General features: G+C 36.9%; 1 protein-coding gene across 1 annotated transcript in view; it reads left to right on the plus strand.

The window, feature by feature from the left end:
- Positions 1 to 24177, plus strand: part of LOC150074871 (intermembrane lipid transfer protein VPS13D-like) — a gene marked incomplete at its 5' end in the record, with an annotated part of 233196 nt that overhangs the window by 163938 nt on the left and 45081 nt on the right. Inside the window, one exon of the mRNA XM_090389446.1 lies at positions 10708 to 10963. Within this exon, the coding sequence (XP_090245572.1) occupies positions 10708 to 10963 (256 nt within the window). The remainder of the gene's footprint in view (positions 1 to 10707; positions 10964 to 24177) is intronic.

Raw genomic sequence — 24177 nt, forward strand, 5'->3', positions numbered from 1 at the left:
TGAACAGTGGTAGCTTTCTTCCTTTCCTCCATGATTTTGCGATAACAATCAATTTACTTATCTAACCCTCGACGAACGTTCATGCTTCTCTCTGCATCTGGATCAATCTCTAGTATGAGTTTTTTTGCTTTTTAAAGTGTATTAAATAGTTTAAGTTTTTTGAATGAAATTTCTTTGGGACCAAATTGCTTTTCTTCTGCTTCATTTTCGTCTTCTTCCTCGTATGCATGTTGATGCTCAATTTCAAGAAGATCGTCGTTACTTAAGTCTTTTGAATGTGATTCCAATAATTCTCTAACGTTTTCTGAATCTACTTCCTCAAAGAGGAGGTCTTTTCCAATTGTAGTAATTTCATCAATAACTTTGTTGACAGGATTAATGAAACGGCAAAAATCATTTGCGCATTCAGGCAAAAGATTCTGCCAGACTGCTCTCATGCAGCTGTTCGTCATTTCTTCCCACGATTTGTGTATATTCTCAACTGCTTCTTTAATATCGCAATATTAAAGAAGTTTAATATTAATAATAAAAGAATATGAGTTACCAGAGCAAATTTCAATTTCAGAGTGGTATGGGGTGCTGCTGTCGAGCGTTTTGGAGTCGATTCGCATTCATTTAAGTTAGAAGACCCTAATTTAAGTGAGTGCGTGTCACATATTTGCCGCTTCAGGCGCCGTTGTGAGTTGCCAAGCACCGCAAGAAAAAAAACAGCGCACTAATCAAATTTGATAACGCATATATTAAGGGGATAGTATCAAAAACATTTTGTGCACTAATTAAAACCACATTGTTCAAAACCGCATTAATCAAGGGTTTCCTGTATGTACTTTTCTATGAAGTAACCTTTTTAAAAGTTTTTAACTTTAATTTTTAATTTTAACATTTTCATGGTGCACTATAACCTTGCTGATTTTGTGCCACAGAAATCAAAATCAGATCAAATCAAACCACCCAGTGAAGTCTTAGTTCACTGGTCTAGGTCAGTATTGCTCACCATACCAGTAAACCAATCTCCATGTAAACAAAGTAAACAGTAAATACTCTGATAACCATGTGTTCTGATACCAATCAAATAGTCAAATATCATGGATGTTGACAAATCAAGCAAAGAATAGCAGATTCTAGAGCTGTTTACCGACAAGGAAATAGACACCGGAAAATCTTACTTCCTAGGGAGGCAACATAGAAATGAACGATAGAAGTCCACAGCCCCCTCGGAAACAAACCAAGGATTCGTCTAAATCACAGCATTAATAATGTGTTAATAATAACTGTTGCAATGGAGCTGTTGAGATTACCACAGTAACTTAATGGATGTCTGAGATCTCCTTCCACAATATGACCCCATTGCATTTTGTCCACAAGAAACTAACCTAGCTCCACAGGCGATCGTTTCACTCATAACTCCATAATATATCAAAAAGATCATTAGCATTAGTTGAGGCATATGATGCAAGAAAGCAAGCTTATCCAAAAAAAAAACAAAAAAAAACACCCCTTCCCATTTCACCCATCTGATCACTCCAAATGTTTGTCTAGTTCAGCCTTAAATTTATTTCAGCTGTCAACTTCACAACAACAGATGGATGTATGTTCAAGCAATCTAACTAACTGCCCCAATCAACAGATAAGCTATACTGACTTAGAAGAATCAGAGATACAACTTCCACACCCCTACTGCATCCTTGGGGACCTTAATAGTCATTACCCTCTATGGGAAATCAAAATCTGGACAAACATGGCCAAATAATTGAAAAATTACTGATCCTGCATAATATGATAGCCTTGAATACTGGAGAGTACATGTACACACATTTTCCTACTGGATCTACTCGGGCCATAGATGTTTTTATATGCTCAGCAATAATGTATCATTTATATAAATGGACTATACATTGTAACCCATTAGGCAGTGACCATTATCCTGTAAAATACCACGCTGACAGCAGCATCTCCCACCTTTCCAACCAGTTTACAAAATGATTCTTCAACACAGCTGACTAGAGTCTGTATAAACAGCAGATCCAAAATTCACTACGTAATGATCTCTCAACTCTTACTGAACAGACTCTCAATACACTGTTATTTTTCTATAATAGGGTTTTTAACTGTTGTTTAAAAACCCTATTATAGAACAATAACAGAATGTGCCTTCCCAGATAAATGGCAACATATATTCTTGTATTTCCAAAACCTAGATAAACTGTTCAATCCATAGAACTACTGGCCCATTATTCTAACTACCTGTATGAACAGCGTCATGGAAAAAAATGATCAATGTTTGACTGACCTGGTTCCTAATACAACACAACCTCAACAATCCCATGCAGTGTGGTTTCCATGAAGGTATATTCACTCTCAATCTGCTGGTATATCAGAAATAAATATCCATGATGCTTTGTATGAAAAGAACACCACATTATGATACTGTTTGGCCTATAAAAAGCCTTTGACACTGCAAGGAGATAAGGAATAAAACAGGACCTAGGATTGTGGGGAAATGTCCCACTGTTCATCAAAAACTTTCTGCACAAATGAACCTTTCAGGTTCGACTCAATAACCATTTATCTCACAAACGTATCCAATAGGAAGGGGTCTCCCAGGGCTCAGTACTAAGTGCCACTTTATTTATCATAAAAATTAACTTGATAATGTAGAACCTACCAAAAACAGTATTCACCATTCTGTATGCAGATGACTTAAGTATCTCTTGCCATTTCTCCAATATGCAAATGATGGAAAGACAGTTATTGAATTATGATCAACAAAATTGTTACATGGACTAGTAACAATGGCTTCCACCTCTCATCTCAAAAGATCATTGCAATACACTTTTGTAGGAAATGAAATCCACATCCAAACCCAGAATTCTGACTGGCAATCAAGTAATTCCTACAGTTTATAGCTTCCTTCTCCTAGCCATTATTTTTTTGATAAAAAAAAAAAAACAACGTACTTTCCTCGGCCATATAAAAAACTTTTTTATAGCATCCCTGAAAAAAAAAAAACTCAACATTTTAAGAGACCTGCCACAAATTTGGGCTAATATGGTCGTGTCTAGATTTTGTTTGTATATCATACAGGTGTGCTAGATCACGCAGTATGATGGCTTGATCTTGTATATCGCAGTGGTCTTTATCTTACACTTGGTGCATACTTTACACCCTCACTCAAAAGCATTTATGCTGAAGCCAGTGAACCTTCCTTAATATTTACGCAGAGAAACTCTTCTAGTAAGCTATGCAGCAAAACTCAAAGGACAACCCGACCACCTTGGTAACTACTTTTCTCTCCAAAATGGGAAAACCTTTACAGAGCTTACCCATCAATCAACCCCATCAACAGTAATATCCCTTCAGTCTGCACTTAGTAAACCTACTTTCACTTATACAGTACCTCCTTGGTTGTACCACACCACCATGCAGTTTATCACTCTCAACAGAACTACAATTGCACACATCACCAACAGATGGATCAAAAACTGACTGTCATATTGGTGCAGATGCAGTTACCCATCCAATATCACCATAGAAAACTTCAAATTGAATGTAGCTGCTTTACTGCAGAACTCTGTACAATTATTATAGCTTTAAATTTCGCATTGACAACTACCATGCCACTCACTATCATATATGTGGATTCAGTCGGTGCAATTCAAGCTATGCAGTGGAAGAAAAGGCATGACACTCCTTTACTTGTACAGATCTGGGATATTCTTACCAGATTAAATGTAAATAATCAGAGCATTATGTACTGCCGGATCCCTAGTCATAATATCAGTAGCCTGGGAAATGAGCATACAGATTTAGCTGCCAAAACTTCAAGTAACACTATTGATCCTTCCTTCAATGTACCATTTGCAGGTTACAAGTTGTTACAACAAATCTTGGAAAACCAAACTAACAACAAGTTATTTTGTGTAAAGAAAGACCCAAAAGCATGGAAATGCAATATTAGAAATAAGAGACAAGAAGTTATACTTGCTAGACTATGGATAGGACATACCCACCTAACTCACCAGCATCTACTTAAAGCCACCAGTCCTCCAAAATGTCCAAACTGTAATGCACAGCTCACAGTTCAACTTCTACTTATACAATAGAGACAGATAGGCACAGACAGACAGACAGGATGCCTTTGGCCATTTTCTACCATAAGTACATCTCTTATATTAGCCTGACTGTTAGCAGATGTGCTGGATGTAGCCATAATTTTTACCTATTTCAAATGCTTTCAATATTATAACGTGCTATAAATATTATGCAAAAACCTTTCAGTAAACTGTATGTCATTCTCACCTGAGATTAGGTGCATTATGGTCTAGCTGCTCTTACACCGTAAAACCCAAAGGAATAACAACAAAAATGAGACTGATTATACTGTTTACCTGTAATTATTATTTATATATATTTATTATTGTTTTTAAATTCATATTTATACAGGGTGTCTCAAAAATATTGGTACAAAAGTTTAGGGGAGGTAGGTAACATCTAATGTCAAATAAAAACATTTATTTGACATAATATTAACAATGGAGTACGAGATGGATGCATTTCATGATGTTACAACAGATGCTCGAAGGTTCCACCATTAGACCCAATGCATGCGTGACACCGACGCAGCATGGATTGGCAGACACGGTCGAACACACCTGGAGTTTCTTTGACAGTAGCAGCAGCATAGACGAGATCCATTTCCGTCTCCACAGGCAATTCATACACGATAGATTTGAGGGCCCCCCACAGAAAGAAATCAAGGCTCGATAAATCAGGTGAGCGTGGGGGCCAGGCAACGGGACCACCACGGCCAATCCAGCGACGCCCAAAACGCCTGTTCAAATGGTCACAAACACACCTTCCATAATGGGCAGGCACCCCGTCATGTTGAAACCAAATGTTTAGTCTCACATTTGCTGGAACATCGTCAAGTAACCCTGGTAGAACTTGTTCAAGAAAGATCCAATATTTAGCAGAGTTCATGCGGGATGGTAACAGGTATGGGCCGACTAAGCAGTCACTGACCATACCTGCCCACACATTTATTGTGAAGCGATGTTGTGCCGCATGGGGGCGCACACCGTGTGGGTTGTCGCGAGCCCACACACAAGCATTGTGTTGATTGAATAAGACTTCCCGAGTGAAATAAGCCTCATCCGTGAACAAAACATAGGCTGGAAAATTCAAGTCTTGAACACTTTCTTGGAGAAACCACTGCAAAAAAGCCACATGTGCAGGATGATCTTGGGGGAGCAGTAACTGAACCCTTTGGAGTTGAAAGGGGTGTAAGGAATCGTCGTGCCAGACACGCTGCACACTGCAACGAGCCACTCCTAAGGCAGAGGCAACGGCACGTGTGCTGGTAGTGGGATTATTCTGGACGGCATTCAACACACTTTCTTCCATGGCAGGAGTTCGCATCGAACGTGGTCTGCCCGCACTACTCCTGTTACCTCTAAATGACCCATAATCACACAAATTTTGATGCACACGTGCAAACAAACGGTGGTCCGGTACATGTCTGTCTGGGAAGTGTTCTCCATAAATTCATTGAGCAGCTCGCCCATTGCCCTCTGCTAATCCATACACTAGGTGCATGTCTGCCAGCTTCAGTCATATATTGATGCATGCTCTTCGTGCGGCGACTATTGCTTGAATGAGTAAACCAGAAATTTTCCCTCTCGCGAACTGATGAACAGCGCCGTGTACCGACTTACTTTCACATTTCCAGTTATGGGTTCCTATGCGATTCACATTCCTTTAGATGTTACCTACCTCCCCTAAATGTTTGTACCAATATTTTTGAGACACCCTGTATAATTGTTTGAATATATCTATATCCTTATTGTTTCAATAAGGATATAGATATATAAGATCCAATGAATTATGGAAACACATTTATCATTATGCTCTGAAAGTGTTAAAATCAGCCCATCAAATTCCATTATGTGTGAGTGACTTTTGAATAAATCTCACCAGTTCTACAATCACAATAGATATATGGAAAATATATCACAGTTGTGCTTTGGCTGTCGTCTATATGACCAGAATAAGATGTGGGCACCACATATTATTTGTATCTCTTTATTAGAATAAAGTACATGACTGGTTGAACAAAAAAGAAAACTTAATACCATTTGTACACATTATGTGAAGTAAGCCAGAAGATCATGCTGGCATGTGTTACTTTTGTAATGTGAATGTAATGGATTCTCAGTGGAGAATAAGTACAAAATTATTTATTCAAAATGGATTCAGTGATGAGACTAATTCCTTCTGAAGACAGTGTATCAATTCCTTTACCTCTGTAGCATGGACTAGATTTTTTAGAAGACAATGGAATGCCATGAAGGTGCAATTGGTGGAGAACTGAGAATTTCGGCCAATCCTAAGTACACACTCGATGAAGAGACACGAGAACTGAAGCTGTTTAGACAAGGCAATTTTAATTACCTCAATAAAGAGTTAACTCTCTCCAAAAATAAAGCCAAACCTCTTTCCTTGATACTAAAGCAGAAACACTTGGTTAAGAAGACCTTGAAAGTTTTTCACTATTGAAAGAGAAACCAAGTTTTGGCAACATTCTTTACATTAAACAGTCTGCTCTGCAACTATGATGATATCAGTAGAGTTTTGAGGGATAATTTTCACAAGTACATATGTCTGAATAATGTTTATCATCAATTAAAGCCATCCATCTATCTGATTATCCCTTCTAAAGAAGACTTACTATAATATTAAGATACTACTTGAAGCACTTCCACATGGCACTCATTAGTGGAATATCTGCAGTGACTCAAAGTGATTGGTACGTTAAACTAGGCCTAATTAAAAGTTTTGATGAAGTGATGGGTGAGATGAATTTGAGTGAATTACATTACTTCTGAAATATCCAAATATTAATACTGTGAAAGCGAAAGAAGGAATCTTTTTTTGGGTCCTCAGATCAATGAACTTATGCAAGCTAAAATTGTTTAAAAATGCCTCAGTGTATTATCACTAAAAGCAAAACAGTTTTCTAAATGGCTCTGTGGAAATTTTTTGGGTAACCATAGTCTCCTGCACACAGAAAAGGATTTCAGAAACTGCTTGATACACATAGGAAAAATGGGATGTTGTGTGTCACAAAGGTCGTTTCTTGCATTCGCATTTAGATTTCCTTCCTGAAAATCTGGAATGAGTGTACTTGGCAGACTACTCCTGGATGTTGTACTACAGTACACTTTGCTGCACTTTGTCTGGACATTCCAGACAAATTATGCCAAAGGAAATCACCTGTACAAACATTTTTAAATTGCATTATTTTAACATTGTGTTTTGAGTTTAAGCTGGACAGCTGATAAAAATGTAACACAATCTTACATGTTTTGTGGTGAAATTTTCTTAATGATATTGATATTATCAGCAATATTGATATGTATTATGTTAAACTACATGTGCTAGAAGAAAAGTGATTTGAATATGTGCAGAAAACTGATTTAGTACATACATCTTCGATGAAAAAACAAATTCTTTTTTTTTTTCTTTTCATTTTGTTTATTCATTTTCATCGTTTATAACCTGCACAGAACAGCCTTGCATTATTCTAAAATGGGCAGTAGCTAACTTGAAACTGAGCCTTACCTGGTGAATTGCTTTAATCAGATGTTCCGGAACTTTTGTGTGATACTCCTTCTTCACTGTCTGAACTTGATGGAACAAATTCCTTTTGAATGTTTCCCTTTGTTATTGAAGAAAGTGATCAGCATCACTTTGGTTATTCTATTTTTATTTATTTATTTTTATTATTTTTATTTTTTTTGGTGGATAGCAATCATGGAGAGCAAGTCAATATAAACATCATACCTTTTACAATCAAATTCAGCAAGGAGGATAATCAAAAGTACATTAATAAACCTACTGCAGATTTATTTTGTTTTCTGAATTATTCTGTCAGAGTTGCCTGAGTTTTTTTTTTTTTTGTTAATTTAACTGTGGTCTTCCATCATTTGAAAAATCCTTCAACAGTTAGATATGATCAGCAGTGTGAGAACTTTTTCAACAGCTTTGAAGTTTGAAGCATTGTTGGACATCCATGTTCTTTTTCATCTTCCAGACCTACTTAGCCATCCCAAAATTTTGCATACCTGTAAGAACTGTGTGAGTGAGATAGAGCATTGTTACCATACATTAGTTTTACCAGTTCATTGCTTCATCACTCTTTTCTCCACCTTAATTAAAATTTAATATTTGTCCTTTTTTTCAAAAACGGTATTTTTGAAGACATAATGACATGTTGAACAACAGAATCACTCTCACACAACTGTGTATGAGTGAGTTACAGTTCATTAATGACGTAGGGAAACGGTCATATTGATCATCTGTCACAGTGCATTATAGGGACAGTTATCTGTGTTGACGTGCGTGCAGTGGACTGAGGTCTGTAACTTAATTGTCAGACTTTGTAAATACCATAGTTTAAGGCCCCCATCATGATATGAAATTATATATTCTATTTAGGCTCCTGTTGATTACATCATAAACTAAGTGCATTTTTCACCTCAGCATTTGAAGTTTTTTAACCTCCAAGAAATTCTTTCAGTGGCCTGAACAAGAGTTCACTGGAGAGGCAGGATTCAGTCTTCTTTTGAGAAAATAGGAGGTACTTTTTGTCATTGTATTTGAATTTATTTTGATTTCAATTTTCAAAAAATATTTTTTTGAAAATTGAAATTAAAATTGAAATATTTCATTTCAAAAAATGAAAGGGACAGTTGTTGCAGTGAACAGAAGTAGAAAGGATAAAGGTATCTTTAGAGTTGAACACTATATTGACTTGTGTCAGAGTTTAGAAAGAGTTGCTTTTTTTTTGCTTTTTTTTAAATAGATGGACTTATTTAGATTGGTTTGGATGATAGAGAGGTTGAATTTTTTTTTCTTTGATAAAAACCCCAAACAATAAAACTATTAGAACTTATAGTACTTAGTACTGTGCGTGGGTTGGAGGTTGAGAAGATGAAATAAGATATTTGTTGACGTTAGACTTGAACTTCTGTAGATTGTAATTATCAGGGAATACGTATGAGGGAAGGTTGTTCCAGAAAACAGAATTTGAATGAATAAATTAGGAAGAAGAAAGTTGGTTCTGTGGTAAGGGCACATATCCAGACTGCTTTGAAAGAGAGAGCAGGAATTACAGAAGCCAATTCAGAAGAATAGTGCCAAGGAAGAATCTATAGAAAAGCCATGCAGCAGAAACAGAATTTCTCATAGACGTTCTGTTTCTGCATGAAGAGACTCTGTTAGAGATGAGTCATTAATTTACGTAACTGCCCTATTCTGAATGGAATATAGAAGCCAGAGAGAGGTTTCAGGTCCAATGTGCAAATTGCAGATGCATTATCACAAGAAAAGTGCCCATGGAAATATCTATTAAAAAAAAGTATGAATTAAAAAAATGAATATCATTGTGTGATTGAGAATGGAAATTTTATGGTGGGGTAGCGGAGGCTTTCCCAATCAAATTGCTACAAAGCTATAAGTTTGATGTGCTGCACTCTTGTTTCAATTATTCTCTTCTTCAATGTCAGTCTGACGAATTACCAGAAAATAATAGCAAAATAATAATAATTGAAGTTCAGATCACGTTCATGTGTCATCCAGCTATATGCTTTAGCATTAATTATTATTGTGAAATGTTTGCAGAACTTTCTGGAACAGAACATGAACTAGCCAATGAGAATGTCTTTGTGCATGTGTGCTAGGTGCAGAGCGCGTCAAGAAATTAGGCACCAACTGAACGTTCTGATGGGCAAAGTTGGGTAGATGCCCTTGAAGGTATTAAAATGGGGGACCCATCAAACTCTCAGCTGCCCAACTCAATGTGAGAGCTCACTCTTGTGCATCAGGCAATCTCCAGGGCAAAATGCGCTGGTCCCACAAGAGTTAGTTATTGTCGGTGACTCGATTGTCATGGAGTAATATATTATGTAAAAATGATAGATGTAATAGTACCAGGGTGTCTGCCAGGAGAAAAAATTGATGTTGTTGTTGTAGAACAGTATCAACTTTTAAGGCACAAATTATGATATCGTTGTTCACATTGGCACTAATGACATTAAGAGTAGGAGATATGCCTTTCTCAAAAAGATATAATGTGTAGTTCATGCTGGCTGGTGCTCCTGCTCATTTCAACTGAAAAGTGAGATGTATCTCCCCTTATATCAATAAGTTCGGAATGGTCATTTTGGTTGGCAACCTGATGTGAATCCCTTCGACTATTTCTTATGAGTCACTTAAGGAGCTTGTATGAATTGGGAGTTCCAGGTATCAGAGAACTGCAGCAGTAACATCTAGAATACGGGTATGAAACAGTTTTCTCCTTTGTAAGAATATTCAAGTATATTTGGCACTCACTAATTTGATGATTCAAGCTCTTCATTTGTGTGCAAGGATCTCACACCAAACAGTTATTATAGAAATCAGTATGTGAATTTTAAAAATTATGAAGTGTTATGTTTTTATGCCATTTTGAAAGCTTAATTTAAGAACTCTGAAATAACATGATTTGGAAGATATATTACTATGACATTTTTTGTTATTTTCAACTGTAGAATGAGTCCTATAATTTTTTTTGCATATTCTTTTTTTTAACATTCGTAGAAATGAACATGTACATGTAAAAAATTACATTTAGTTATGTTTAATCTGATTTTTCTTGTTATTTTTTAGATATTCATGAAGTATTCAACACAGAATTGCAACTTAATGTTTGCCACCTGAGTATGACTCTTAACAAACCAGACTATGAGCTCACACTTGCAAAAATTTCAAACTTTACCTCTCATTTATCTCTTAGAGACAATAACTTCACATATAAAGGCAAACTTGGGAGCATATCTGTAATAGATCTGACTCCATTTGGTTATTGTTATCCTGAAAAATTTGTTACATCAGGTACAGAAGTACTACATTTTGATATTTTTAGGTAAGTCTTTATTTTTTCATAAGATTACATCAGTTTATATTATACTTTTATATATATTTTTAATTTTTTTGCTCTAACTTTCCAAAAATATATTTATTAATATACAGCCAGGCCTTGCATAACATGAGTTTGATTAACGCGTTTTTCAGTTACCGTGATTTGAAAAAATTATACCACTTTTTACTTTACGCGATGTAAATTTCCACTTAGCATGATCTTTTTTATGTGATAGTTGAAAAAGATTTGAATGGCCGCTAAGCATCTGACCACCAATAAACAAGTGTTTGCCTGCCTCAGTGTGTTCCATCAACCATCGAAAATAGATGTGTTACTTGTGCTCCTGCTAATAAAGTCACGTGCAGACGTAAAAGAAAGGGTGAAAAACGTGATTGCAATTTAAAAAAAAAAAAAAAAAAGTTATTACTTTAACTGAAAAACTTGGAAGTTATTAAAAAACATGAAAATGGTGCAAACCATGCAAAAATAGTAAGGGATCCAGGATACAGCGAGTCTACCATACGAATTATCTTGAGCTGTAAGGACGAATATAAAGAGAAATGTAAAGTTTCATCAACTTCATTTATTTTACAAAATACCAGAAAGAGAACTTTAATAATGATTGAAATGGACAGTCTTTTATTAATTTGGATAGAAGATTGCAATAAAAAAAAAATTCCATTATCAAAGGACAATATTCAGAGCAAAGCTATTAACATTTTTACTAAGCTCAAAGAAACAAAATACCAAGGGGAGACTGAAACGTTTGTTGCTAGCTCAGGGTGGTTAGAACATTCCAAAAATTGAGTAGGACTGCATAATGTTAAAGTAACATGAGGAAGCTGCTAGTGTTGATGAAGATGACACAGCCAAATTTCCTGCAGAATTGCAAAAAATCATTCATTCAGGAATGTGAAGACGATCGGTAAATATTTAATGTGGACAAAACGGGCCTATTTTGGAAATGGATGCCAACTAAAACTTATTTGGTTGCAAATGAAGCATCCCAACCTGTTTATAAAGTCTCAAAAGATCGACTAATGCTTTTATTAGCAGGTAACTCTGAAGGTGATTTTAAACTGATATTTATGCTTATGTACAGTGCACAATATCCTAGGGCTTTAAAAGAATACAGCCATCGAACTCTTCCAGTCATTTTGCATTCAAATAAAAAATCATGGATGACCAAAGCCCTGTTTGAAGGCTAGTTTACATCTTATTTCCGTCCAACAGTTGAAACCTATTACAAGAAAAAGAATCTTAGTTTTAAAGCTCTGTTCCTTAAAGATATTGCACCTGGACATCCTTCTGCACTTAGTGACTTAAATGAAAATGTGAAAGTTGTTTTTTTACCAGCGGATACGACTGCATTATTGCAACCCATGGACCAAGGGAGGATTGCAACTTTCAAGGCTTACTATCTCCGTAGAACATTTGCACAGGCACTTGAAGCTACAGCAGGAGACAGTGCAATTTCTGTATTAATATTTTGGAAAAAATATAACATACGAGTGGCCATTGAAAACAGTCATGCAGCATGAGAAGAAGTGACGCCAGCAATATGAGAGCAGTTTGGAAGCATCTTTTACCCCATTGCACAAATGACTTTGCACCTTTGTGCAGTTCAAAAAGTTATTGAAGACATAATTAATATTTGTAATGACCTTTGTTTCAAAAGCTTGGATATGGCTAACATTCAGAAATCACTGAATTCACATTCAGAACAGCTAAGTGGCAATCTCCTTTAAATAGAGGAACAGCATGCATATGAAGAAGCTGAAGGAAAAGAGTGTGAGCCAAATGAAAATGTTACCACAAAGGAGATAATGGTAAAAGAACTAGGCGAAATCTTTTGTATAGCAGAAAACCTTAAACAAAAGGTAATGGTTGTTGATAGTAATATCGAAAGAAGCAAATTATTTTGCCATGGGCTATAGAAGCTTTTTGTCGACTATCGGAAATTGTATGATGAAAAAAAAAAAGAAAGCCAAAACAATTCAAACGACTGTGTTCAAATATTTCCGTAGCAAATCATTAATTTCTTCATTATGTATTTCATGAAATAAATATTTAGCATTTTAGCATTAGCATTAGTAGAGGCATATGATGCAAGAAAGCAAGCTTAGGCAGCATCAGCCAAAAAAAAACAAAAAAAAAAAAAACACTTCCATTTCACCCCTCCAGTCATTCGAAATACCTATGCAGCTGAGCCTTAAATTTATTTTGGCTATCAACTTCCACAACAAGGGATGGAAGTCTGTTCTACCAACCAAAAACCCGCTGGCTAAAGGCAAACTTCCACACATCTATCCTACATCTGTCTTTCCTCAATTTAAATTTATGCCCTCTCAGGTGATTATTCTGAGAAAGAGGAAGAATCCTATCAGCATTGAGCATGCTCACACCATTCAAGGCTTTATACACCTCTATCAGATCACCTCGCCGGTGCCTACTCTCCAGACACTGTAATTTGCAAAACTTAAGCCTTTCTTCGTAAGAGCAACCTTTTGTTCCATTCACTAATTTTGTTGCCCTTCTCTGTACTCATTCCAGCATCTCTACATCCTTCTTGAAATAAGGCCTCCAGACCTGTATACAGTACTCAAGGTGTGGCCTGATCATTGCCTTATACAAGGAAATAATCACCTCCTTATCGCTGCTAGAAAAATTCCTGTATATCATTGACAAGACACCATAAGCTACTCTTGCAGCCCGTCTGCACTGCTCAGAGAACTTCATATCTGCCTGCACAATTACCCCCAGGTCATTTTCATTCTCTACTACTGTCAGTGTAGTACCACAGAGTTGATATGTTCCTCTGGGGTTGCTGTTTCGCATATGTAGTACTTTACATTTGTCAGTGTTAAACTTCATTTGCAACCTCTCAGCCTATCTGCTCAACCTTTCCAGATCCTATTGCAGCAGCATACCATCAGTAGTGTCCTTAACAACCCTGCCAACCTTTGTATCGTCTGGAAACTTCGACATTAAGCTTGATATACCATCATCGATATCATTTGTAAATACAGAAAACAATAATGGACCCAACACTGAACCCTGAGGGACTCCATTAATAACATTAGTCCATGATGAGCAGTGTCCATTGATTACCACTCTCTGTCTTCTCCCCCTCAACCATCCCTTTATCCATAGCAGTAATTTGCCTCCAATGCCATATTGCTCCAATTTGTGCAGCAGTATTAAAAGCCTTTCTAAGCTCCAAATATATAATATCAAAGCTATTCCCTGCATCCAGTTCTTTCGTGACTGCATCATAGTATCCAATCGAATTGGTCAGGCAAGACTTTCCCTTAACAAACCCATTCTGTGTTTGAGCTATAATTGAATTGAAGTCTTGTTTAGATGATCCTCCAGTGCTTCTTTAACCAGTGCCTCCATTAATTTTCCTGGAAAAGAAATTAAACTCACAGGTCTATAATTACTTGTGTCAGCCTTTGATCCTCCTTTGTGAATTGGGGTCACATTTTCACATCTCCAGTCTGTGGGTACCTCCCCTGAGTTCAAGGCAGCTCTCATAATTATGGCTAACGGATTGCTTACTTCCTTTGCTGCCTCCTTTAATATAACTGGATAGATACCATCCACCCCAAGTGCCTTTCTTGTGTTTCTTCAACAATTTTGCCTCCACTTTACTCTCAGTTATTACAAGATTATCTAGCTTACTGCCAGAGTTGAAAACACCTCTGGCATTCCCCCTCGCTGAATATCTCCTCATGTGTGAATGTCGATGCAAAATATTCGTTTAGTTTGTTAGCCACCTGAGCAGGATCATCAACAGTTGAACCATCGATATCCAGTGGACCAATCTGATTCATCCCCTTCCTTTTAGAGTGTACATAAGTAAAGAACTCTTTGGTGTTTTTCTTTGCATCCTTTGCCATATATTTCTCGTAATCTGCCTTCAGCTGCCTAACCTCCTTTGTAACTTGGTTACAGATCAGTTTATATCTATCATAGGCTTCTGTGTCACATGTTAATTTATTTGTATCCCATGCATTTTTCTTCTCTGCCATATGTCTCATTAGTTCATCTGACATCCATTTAGGCCTAAACCTTAAACAATATTTCTTAGTTGGTATGTAAAGCCTAGTAACTTCCAAGATAAGTTCTTTGAACGCTTCCCATTTTGAATTTGCTGTTGGTAACATCATCAGTTGGTCCCACTGTATAGAATTTAAATACTGTCTCAGACCATCATAGTCGCCTTTACGAAAGCAAAAACCCTTTCCTTCCCTTTACTCTTGATGGTAGTTACCTCTTTGAGTAAATCCCACTTCAGCACACTGTGATCACTGCCACCTAGTGGTTCCTTTATCTGCAGATTCTTAATGCATGAAGAATCACTACTGATAATCAGATCAAGAGTATTACTCCCTCTAGTTGCCTCCTGAACATACTGCTGTAGAAAACAATCATCCAATAAATCCAGAAAAGCCTTGCTAGTGTGTGAGTGACCAACCCACAAATTCCAGTCAATATCTGGGAAACTATCTCTGATTTACTTGGCCACTCTATTTCCCTGTACAGTTAGTCCTCGTATAGGACAATAGTTGTGTTCCTAGAAACCTTCGTGCAATGCAAAATCGTGCAATATAAACAACAGGTTCTATGCGAAAAATAGGGTTAGGTGCTGACCACCCAAGATTGAACACACATTTGTAATGAAAACATTACTGAACACTATAAATAATTGTAATAAAATACATAAGAATTTTATTATGATTATTTATTATTATACATAATAAAATACGTAATATGTAAGAATTTTAATTACTTATTAATTTTAAGTAATTAACAAGTATATTATTGCGACTATTACGCAATAAAATATAGTAATGCTTTTGCTTCTATCGTAAGCAACCTTTGTTTGATTTTCGATCCAAACAGATGACAGCCGTTCCATCTCTTCCAATTCTTTGTGTCTTAATCTAATGGATTTTAATTAAACTTTGAGTTGTTCCTGCTATGAAAGTTGTTTTTATTTTCTCTACATTCTTTGTAATTCTCGCCGTTGCCTCATTTAGGTCTGTAGCATGTGCAATATCAGATGGTCTTTATTTTTGCTCAAAGCGTTTCACAATTTCGTATTTTTCTCTATCGACAGAAGCGGACTGGCCATAAGCCTTACCAGAGAAACCCCGGTGGGCCTGAAGCCAGTGTGATTTTGGCCATAAACCATAGTATGAGGCCACTATAAATTTTCCTGGGTAAGAATTTTTGACCCAGTCCGCCTCTGTTTATTGATATTGCTTTTGTTTTTCTCTGTGAATCTGCAGTGTCTTCACCAGGACGCTTCCTTTTCACACCTTTTAAGTATTTTACTCATTTTTAGGGAATAAAGCACAATTACAAAATGAGGAGGCACACTTGATACACATAAACAAAGCTGCGCGCATGTAGCAACTGAATAAACAACACTGTAAAGTCAGAGATACACTATCATATGATGAGAGCCATGTTGATCAATTCGGCCCTGGAAAGATTGTGCAAGGCTCAAATGGTAGAATTTTTTTCAGCCTGGCCTGTACTTGTTAACAGTAGAGACTGCTTCTACAGGGATGGGATACACTTAAATAGAAAGGGTGCAAGAATGTTTGCTGATACTATCGAGGCAGTGTAGGTGGGTCGGAAAACTGCTAGATTGGGGGGATACGAGGACTAATAGATTAACAGTAGCCACTGTCAGAGGTGAAAGTGATTCTTGCCCTGCTTCTATTGGAATGAGCAGCAGACTGGAAAATAAGATGCAGGATATTTCAGAGACTGCTGGGAGTCATTGCAGTACAAGTAAACACATGGGTTGTGTTAGGGTAGCTAAGAAAAAGAACAGGTGCATGTATACTTGCGTGTTCACCAATGTTAGGAGTTTGGTAAATAAATTTGATGAATTTGAGTTATTGCTCAAAGCATCAAAGGCGGATATTGTTGGGATATCAGAGACATGGTGTCACACAGATATAAGGAATGCGGAACTGGAATTTGGGGAGTACAACGTCTACAGAAAGAATAGACAGGATAGGAAGGGAGGAGGGGTTATGCTATTAGTAAAGAAACACATAAAATCCAAGGAAGTGAAGCCAGTCGACATCGCTGGACAGTGCAGTGTCCAGTCAGTTCGGTGTGACATAAGCATTGGGAGATCAAAAATTGAGAGTAGGAGTGTGCTGTAGGCCTAATGACTCTGATGAGTATAATAAGAAACTGTACAGGGAAATAGAGTGGGCCAGTAAATCAGAGTGTCTTATAATGGGGTTTTTAATTTTCCAGATATTGACTGGAATTTGTGGGTTAGTCACACACACACTAGCAAGGCTTTTGTGGATTTATTGGACGATTGTTTTCTAAATCAATATGTTCGTGAGGCAATTAGAGGGAGCAATACTCTTGATTTGATTATCAGTAGTGATTCTTCATGCAATAAGAATCTGCGGATAAAGGAACCACTAGTTGGCACAATGTGCTGACGTGGGATTTACTCAAGGAGGTAACTACCATCAGGGGTAAAGGGACAGGTTATTGCTTTCGTAAAGGCAACTATGATGGTCTGAGATAGTATTAAAATTCTATACAGTGGGACTAACTGATGATGTTGCCAACAGCAAACTCAAAATGGGAAGCATTCAAAGAACTTACCCTGGAAGCTATTAGGCTTTACATACCAACTAAGAAATATTGTTGAAGGTTTAGGCCTAAATGGATGTCAGATGAATTAATGAGACATATGGCAGAGAAGAAAAATGCATGGAATACATATAAATTAACATGTGACACCAAAGCCTACGATAGATATAAGTTGATCTGTAACCAAGTTACAAAGGAGGGTAGGCAGGCGAAGGCAGATTATGAGAAATCTTTAGCAAGGGATGCGAAGAAAAACAGCAAGGAGTTCTTTACTTATGTAAACTCTAGAAGGAAGGGGATGAATCAGATCGGTCCACTTGATATCGATGGTTCAACTGTTGATGATCCTGCTCATGTAGCTAACAAACTAAATCAATATTTTGCATCTACATTCACACAGGAGGAGTTATTCAGGAAGGGGAATGCCATAGATGAAGTAAACACTTGCAGTGAGCTAGATGATCTTATAATAATTGAGAGTAAAGTGGAGGAGAAATTGTTGAAGATAAATACAAGAAAGGCACCTGGGGTGGATGAGATCTATCCAGTTATATTAAAGGAGGCAGCAAAGGAGGTAAGCAATCCGTTAGCCATAATTATGAGAGCTTCCTTGTACTCAGGGGAAGTACCCACAGACTGGAGATGTGCAAATGTAACCCCAATTCACAAAGGAGGATCAAAGGCTGACACAAGTAATTATAGACCTGTGAGTTTAATGTCTTTTCCAGGAAACTTAATGGAGACACTGGTTAAAGAAGCACTGGAGGATCATCTTGACAAGAATTCAGTTATAGCTCAGACACAGCATGGTTTTGTTAAGGGAAGGTCTTGCCTGACCAGTTTGATTGGATTCTATGATGTAGTCATAAAAGAATTGGATGCAGGGAATAATTTTGATATTATATATTTGGATCTTAGAAAGGCTTTTGATACTGTTGCACATGGAAGACTGCTGCACAAATTGGAGCAGTGTGGCATTGGTGGCAAATTGTTGCTATGGGTAAAGGGATGGGTAAACTAATGAGTGGCAGAAGACAGAGAGTGGTAATTAATGGACACTGCTCATTGTGGACTAATGTTATTAGTGGAGTTCCTCAGGGTTCAGTGTTGGGTCCATTGTTGTTTTCTGTATTTATAAATAATATTGATGATGGTATATCAAGCTTAATTTCCAAGTTTGCAGACGATACAAAGGTTGGCAGGGTTGTTAAGGACACTACTGACGCTATGCTGCTGCTGCAACAGGATCTGGAAATGTTGAGCAGATGGGCTGAGAGGTGGCAAATGAAGTTTAACATTGACAAATGTAAAGTACTACATATGGGAAACAGCAACCCGAGAGCAACGTATCAACTCTGTGGTACTACACTGACAGTGGTAGAGAATGAAAAGGACCTGGGGGTAATTGTGCAGTCAGATATGAAGTTCTGTGAGCACTGCAGACGGGCTGCAAGAGTAGTTCATGGTGTCTTATCAATGATATACAGGAATTTTTCTAGCAGGGATAGGTAGGTGATTATTCCCTTGTATAAGGCAATAGTCAGGCCTCACCTTGAGTACTGTATACAGGTCTAGAGGCCTCATTTCAAGAAGGATGTAGAGCTGCTGGAATGAGTAGAGAGAAGGGCAACAAGTTAGTGAACGGAACGAAGGGTTGCTCTTACGAAGAAAGGCTTAAGTTTTGCAAATTACAGTGTCTGGAGACTAGGCCCCGGCGAGGTATTCTGATAGAGGTGTACAAAGCCTTGAATGATTTGAGCATGCTCAGTGCTGATGGGATACTGCCTCTTGCTCAGAATAATCACCTGAGAGGGCATAAATTCAAATTGAGGAAAGACAGATGTAGGATAGATGTGCAGAAATTTGCCTTTAGCCAGTGGGTAGTTGGTTGGTGGAATGGACTTCCATCCCTTGTTGTGGAAGTTGATAGCTTAAATAAATTTAAGGCTCAGCTGGACAGGTATTTCGAATAAACGGAGGGGTGAAGTGGAAGGGTTTTTTTTTTTTTTTTTGGCTGATTCTGCATAAGCTTGCTTTCTTGCATCATATGCCTCTGCTAATGCTAATTAACACCTCACATTTTGCTAAAGCACATTTCTAGGGGTAACTACCATAAAACAATAAAAACAATTTCCAGTTGCTTTTCTGCGAGTGGAATCTGTTATAAACTGGTAGTAAAGTCGATCTAATTGCATTTGCGATTATACTGATAGCTGGAATTGTGTTGGTTTTTACTTTATTATGGTGAAATGTTTTTCCCCTTCACTGATATAAAAAACATAAATACATTTTCAGAATCTTCTCTTCATTCCTATCGTATTGTGTTTAGTTGGGAGGATTCCGCGTTTGACTGCCATTTCTTGTAAACACAAAGGCGAATCGTGCATAAGCGAATTCGGTTCATGTTATATAAGATATCGTTCCCCTATTTATAAATCGTGTATGATCGAATTCGTGTAGTGTAAACACATGTTATACGAGGACTGACTGTACAGTTTCTTATTATACTCATCAGAGGCATTAGGCCTATAGCACACTCCTACTCTCAATTTTAATCTCCCAATGCTTATGTCAAACCAAACTGACTAGACACTGCACTGTCCAGCGATGTCGACTGGCTTCACTTCCTTGGATTTTATGTGTTTCTTAACTAATTGCATAAGCCCTCCTCCCTTCCTATCCTGTCTGTCCTTTCTGTACACATTGTACTCCCCAAATTCCAATTCTGCATTCCTTATATCTGTGTCACACCACATCTCTGATATCCCAACAATATCTGCCTTTGATGTTTTGAGCAATACCTCAAATTCATCAAATTTATTTACCAAACTCCTAGCATTGGTGTACACGCAAGTATACATGCACCTGTTCCTATTCTTAGCTACCCTAACACAACCCATGTGTTTACTTGTACCACAATGACTCCCAGAAGTCTCTGAAATATCCTGCATCTTGTTTTCCAGGCTGCTGCTCATTCCAATAGAAGCAGTGCAAGAATCACTTTCACCTCTGCCAATTGCTACTGTTAATCTATAAGTCCTTGTATCCCCCCAAGCCAGCAGTTTTCTGACCCACCTAACACTGTCTCGATAGCATCAGCAAATATTCTTGCACCCTTTCTATTTAAGTGTATCCCATCCCTGTAGATGTAGTCTCTCCTGTTAACAACTACAGACCAGGCTGAAAAAAATGCTATTCCTTGAGCCTTGCACAATCTTTCCAGGGCCGAATTGATCTCACAAGGCTCTCATCATATTCTTCCTCCTATCGTGTCTGTGCAGAATTGCAGACACTTTCAAATTCGACCCTAATTCACGGCTTTTTTTTCAACAGTGACCTGTACTTGTTAAGTGATTCTGCTGGTCTCCTACTCTTAATATCATTAGTGCCATCGTGTACAACTATATCACCTTTTGTCCTTAAAAGGTGATATCCGCTGTATGTCGTCATCAACCTTTGTACCTGGCAGACATACCCTTGTCCTGTTCAACCTATCCTTTTTAAAAAGCATGTTTCCCGTTTCCCTGACAATAGAGTCACCAACAACTACTAGTTCCTGTGGGACCAGCGCATTCTGCCTTGGGGGTTGCCGCTGTGTTGCGCGATGACCAAGTGCGTTGATGTGGGCAGCTGAGAGCTTGATGGGCCCCTCAATTTAGATCCTTCGAGGGCATCCACCCTGTCCTTCAAGCTCTCATATAGGCCTTTAACAATGCTGAGTTGTGGCTTGATTTCTTTACACTCCTTGCATCACACACACACACACAAAGACTTCCCCTATGGCAATATCATGTCCTGTACCCGATTTCTCCACAAACATCATGCAAGCAGTGCATTTTAAAAGGCTGTGATTCAGAGGGCAACTGCCCTCCCCTCAGTTCTCCCCTGAGCCACAGCACTCCTATTATTTTGAGCCCTTTGCTTTGCTGCTCTGGTCTGAGTCAATATTTCGATTTAATTTCAATTTCAGTACAAAATTATAACCCTAAACTTTATATAAACGTTATATAAAGTTCTGTTTATATAACTTCCGTATCAAGTTATGTATTAATTAATTATGTTACGTTTGTAATCTAAGTCGTTATATGTATTTAGTTAAAAGTACAATTTTATTGACAACAAAGTTTAACAAAATTAATAGATTTTACTGATTAATTGACAATATTATATTATATAGTAGATAAGCTTATGCTATCTAATTTTCTATTTAATTCTATAATTATTTTTATTATCTTTTACATGGTATACAGTTAAAAAGTTATTTAAAAGGTATTTTTAAAATTCTTTATGGACATTCCTGAAGGTCACGGACCAATTATAATTTTTCCTGTTGATTATTATATTTGATTAAAGCGTTTCCGTTTTGTGCGATGCGGTCACAAGACGAATTAATTGCATTAATTGAGGCCAGCCTGTATTTCATTTTCAAGCTTAGCTGTAGCAGCAGCAGCAGCAGCAGCAGCTAGTGATCTTGAGTAATATGGTAGCAGCTATTCCATCAAACCCAAGTTGTTTTTGTTTCCCCCCCCCCCCCTGAAAATAGTGTTGTTTTTTGAATTCTGCTTGTTGTATACCAGTGCTAGGCCTTTTATCAGTGGATTGCAATACTTATTAAATGTATTTTCCTTTTTTTTTTTTTTTAATTAAAAGTTTAAATTGAAAAATATTGCATTTTTCCCCCATTTCCAATGAAGCATAAAACTTATTACTGTATTCTGGTACATTTTTTAATGTTCATTAAAATATATTGCTTATTTCAGAGTTTATTGTTCCTTATTTAATTAATAATACTGATTTGTCACACTACTGCAGTGGGTCTCACCTTTTTCAGCCAGAAAAGTTGAGGAACCTAAAATTGCACACTATGATTTACAACACATAAACAGGACCATAAGTTGGACAGGGCAATGTTTATCCCCAAATTTATGAACACACTTAAATAAAACGATTCTTAAGATTATATTGTAGAGAAAATTTGTCTATCTCATATAAACATTTCTGTCTCAATTAAAAACACATAATTGGTAATTGAATTAACATAAATTAGTCTTGTGCTTTTCTCTTTCATAATATAATGAATTTATCCATGGCAATTAAATCCAACATAGAGAAGCAGTATAACATAAAAGAAAAATCAAAAGTCAGAAAATATCACAATAAAATATTAATAAAAGAATGAAGAAGAAACCATCACTCACTAATGCTTTTTATTGTAAGAAGGTACGAAAAATAACCCTGCACTATAAACTTATTACTGTGAACTTGGTGAAATTCATGTGAACCACATGAAATTTTTTAACATAGTGAAAAATTTTCATTAAAGTAAGGGAATTATGTGATTTCTGTTAGTTTTTTTTTTTTTTGCCATATAATGTTGATTAATCAAATGAACTGAAGATCTAGGCAGGTGACTTCCATGATGTTTTTCTGTAAACTCAAGAAACTTTCTCAGAATGGAACATTCAATTACACTGTTCCCTCACAGATTGTTAAAATAAGTTTATGCATTTATTGAATCCATTAAAAAAAACAAATTTTTATAAAATTTGTGGAACTTGCTACTCTAGGGTGATGCAGTACTCAGTTTGCAAATCACTGTTCTAGCAGTCCTACTCCTGTCTCCCCATGTCGGGAGACAAGAGTAGGGCAGAGCAAACATGGACATCGACATAGTTTTACCAATACTGTCAGCATACTGACTCACCAAACTTATCTCCTCTCCCCTCCCCCAAAACCCATAAATTTCAATATTCTTAATATTGGAAATAATGCAAGTGCACTCTCTGTTTACTGTTTAGAGATGCTAAGAAAATGTATACTATCACCCAAAAGGGTAAAATGACTCCAGTCAGGGGACTTGTTGATAGAAATAGCTCAAGCTGTGCATCAGAATTATTATTAAAAATGTCCTTCCTAAGTGAATTCCTGTCCAAGTCATCCCTCCACACCACACTGAATTCCTCAGGTTATAAATGAATGGAATCTATTAATTGTATAAGACATGGAATAATCAGAAAGTTACACGAGAAAGAAGAATTAGGCAGAAAGGCTGTAATATTATTCTAAATTTCAATACACTGAATTTGCCAATCTTAGTTAAAACTGGTTACTAGACTGCCATATTTGTTGCCACTTGTGCATGTGATGCCAAATGTCCAAACTGAATCCAAAAATTCATAAAGAGAATGTACAGCAACATCTCCATGATGCCATTAATGTAAAGCTATCCTCTGACCTAGTCTAAATCATGGAGTTTATGTTCAGTTTCAGCTGGTATGAATATTTTTGTAGTTTTTGTTTTATTTTTAAAGTCACTCCAATTAATGGAGCACAAGAAATATCTCATTCTATTATAGTCCCATTTCTTGAAATCGAATTTCTTGCCTTTACCTTAAACTACATAGATTTCTTTATATACAATCCATTTATGGTATTCTGGTCACTGCCTGCTATTGATACAATCAGGCCCCTTAGTGAGAACTCTGTCTATGATATTACTGTACAATCTCCACCATGGTGGGATAGGTAGGAAGGAATCATCCAGTTTGTTCAAAAACTTGTTACCATGTAGTGTA

The sequence above is a fragment of the Mastigoproctus giganteus genome, unplaced genomic scaffold (assembly GCF_048544385.1).
Source record: "Mastigoproctus giganteus isolate SK-2022 unplaced genomic scaffold, ASM4854438v1 scaffold_23, whole genome shotgun sequence".
NCBI classification, from domain to species: Eukaryota; Metazoa; Arthropoda; class Arachnida; order Uropygi; family Thelyphonidae; genus Mastigoproctus; species Mastigoproctus giganteus.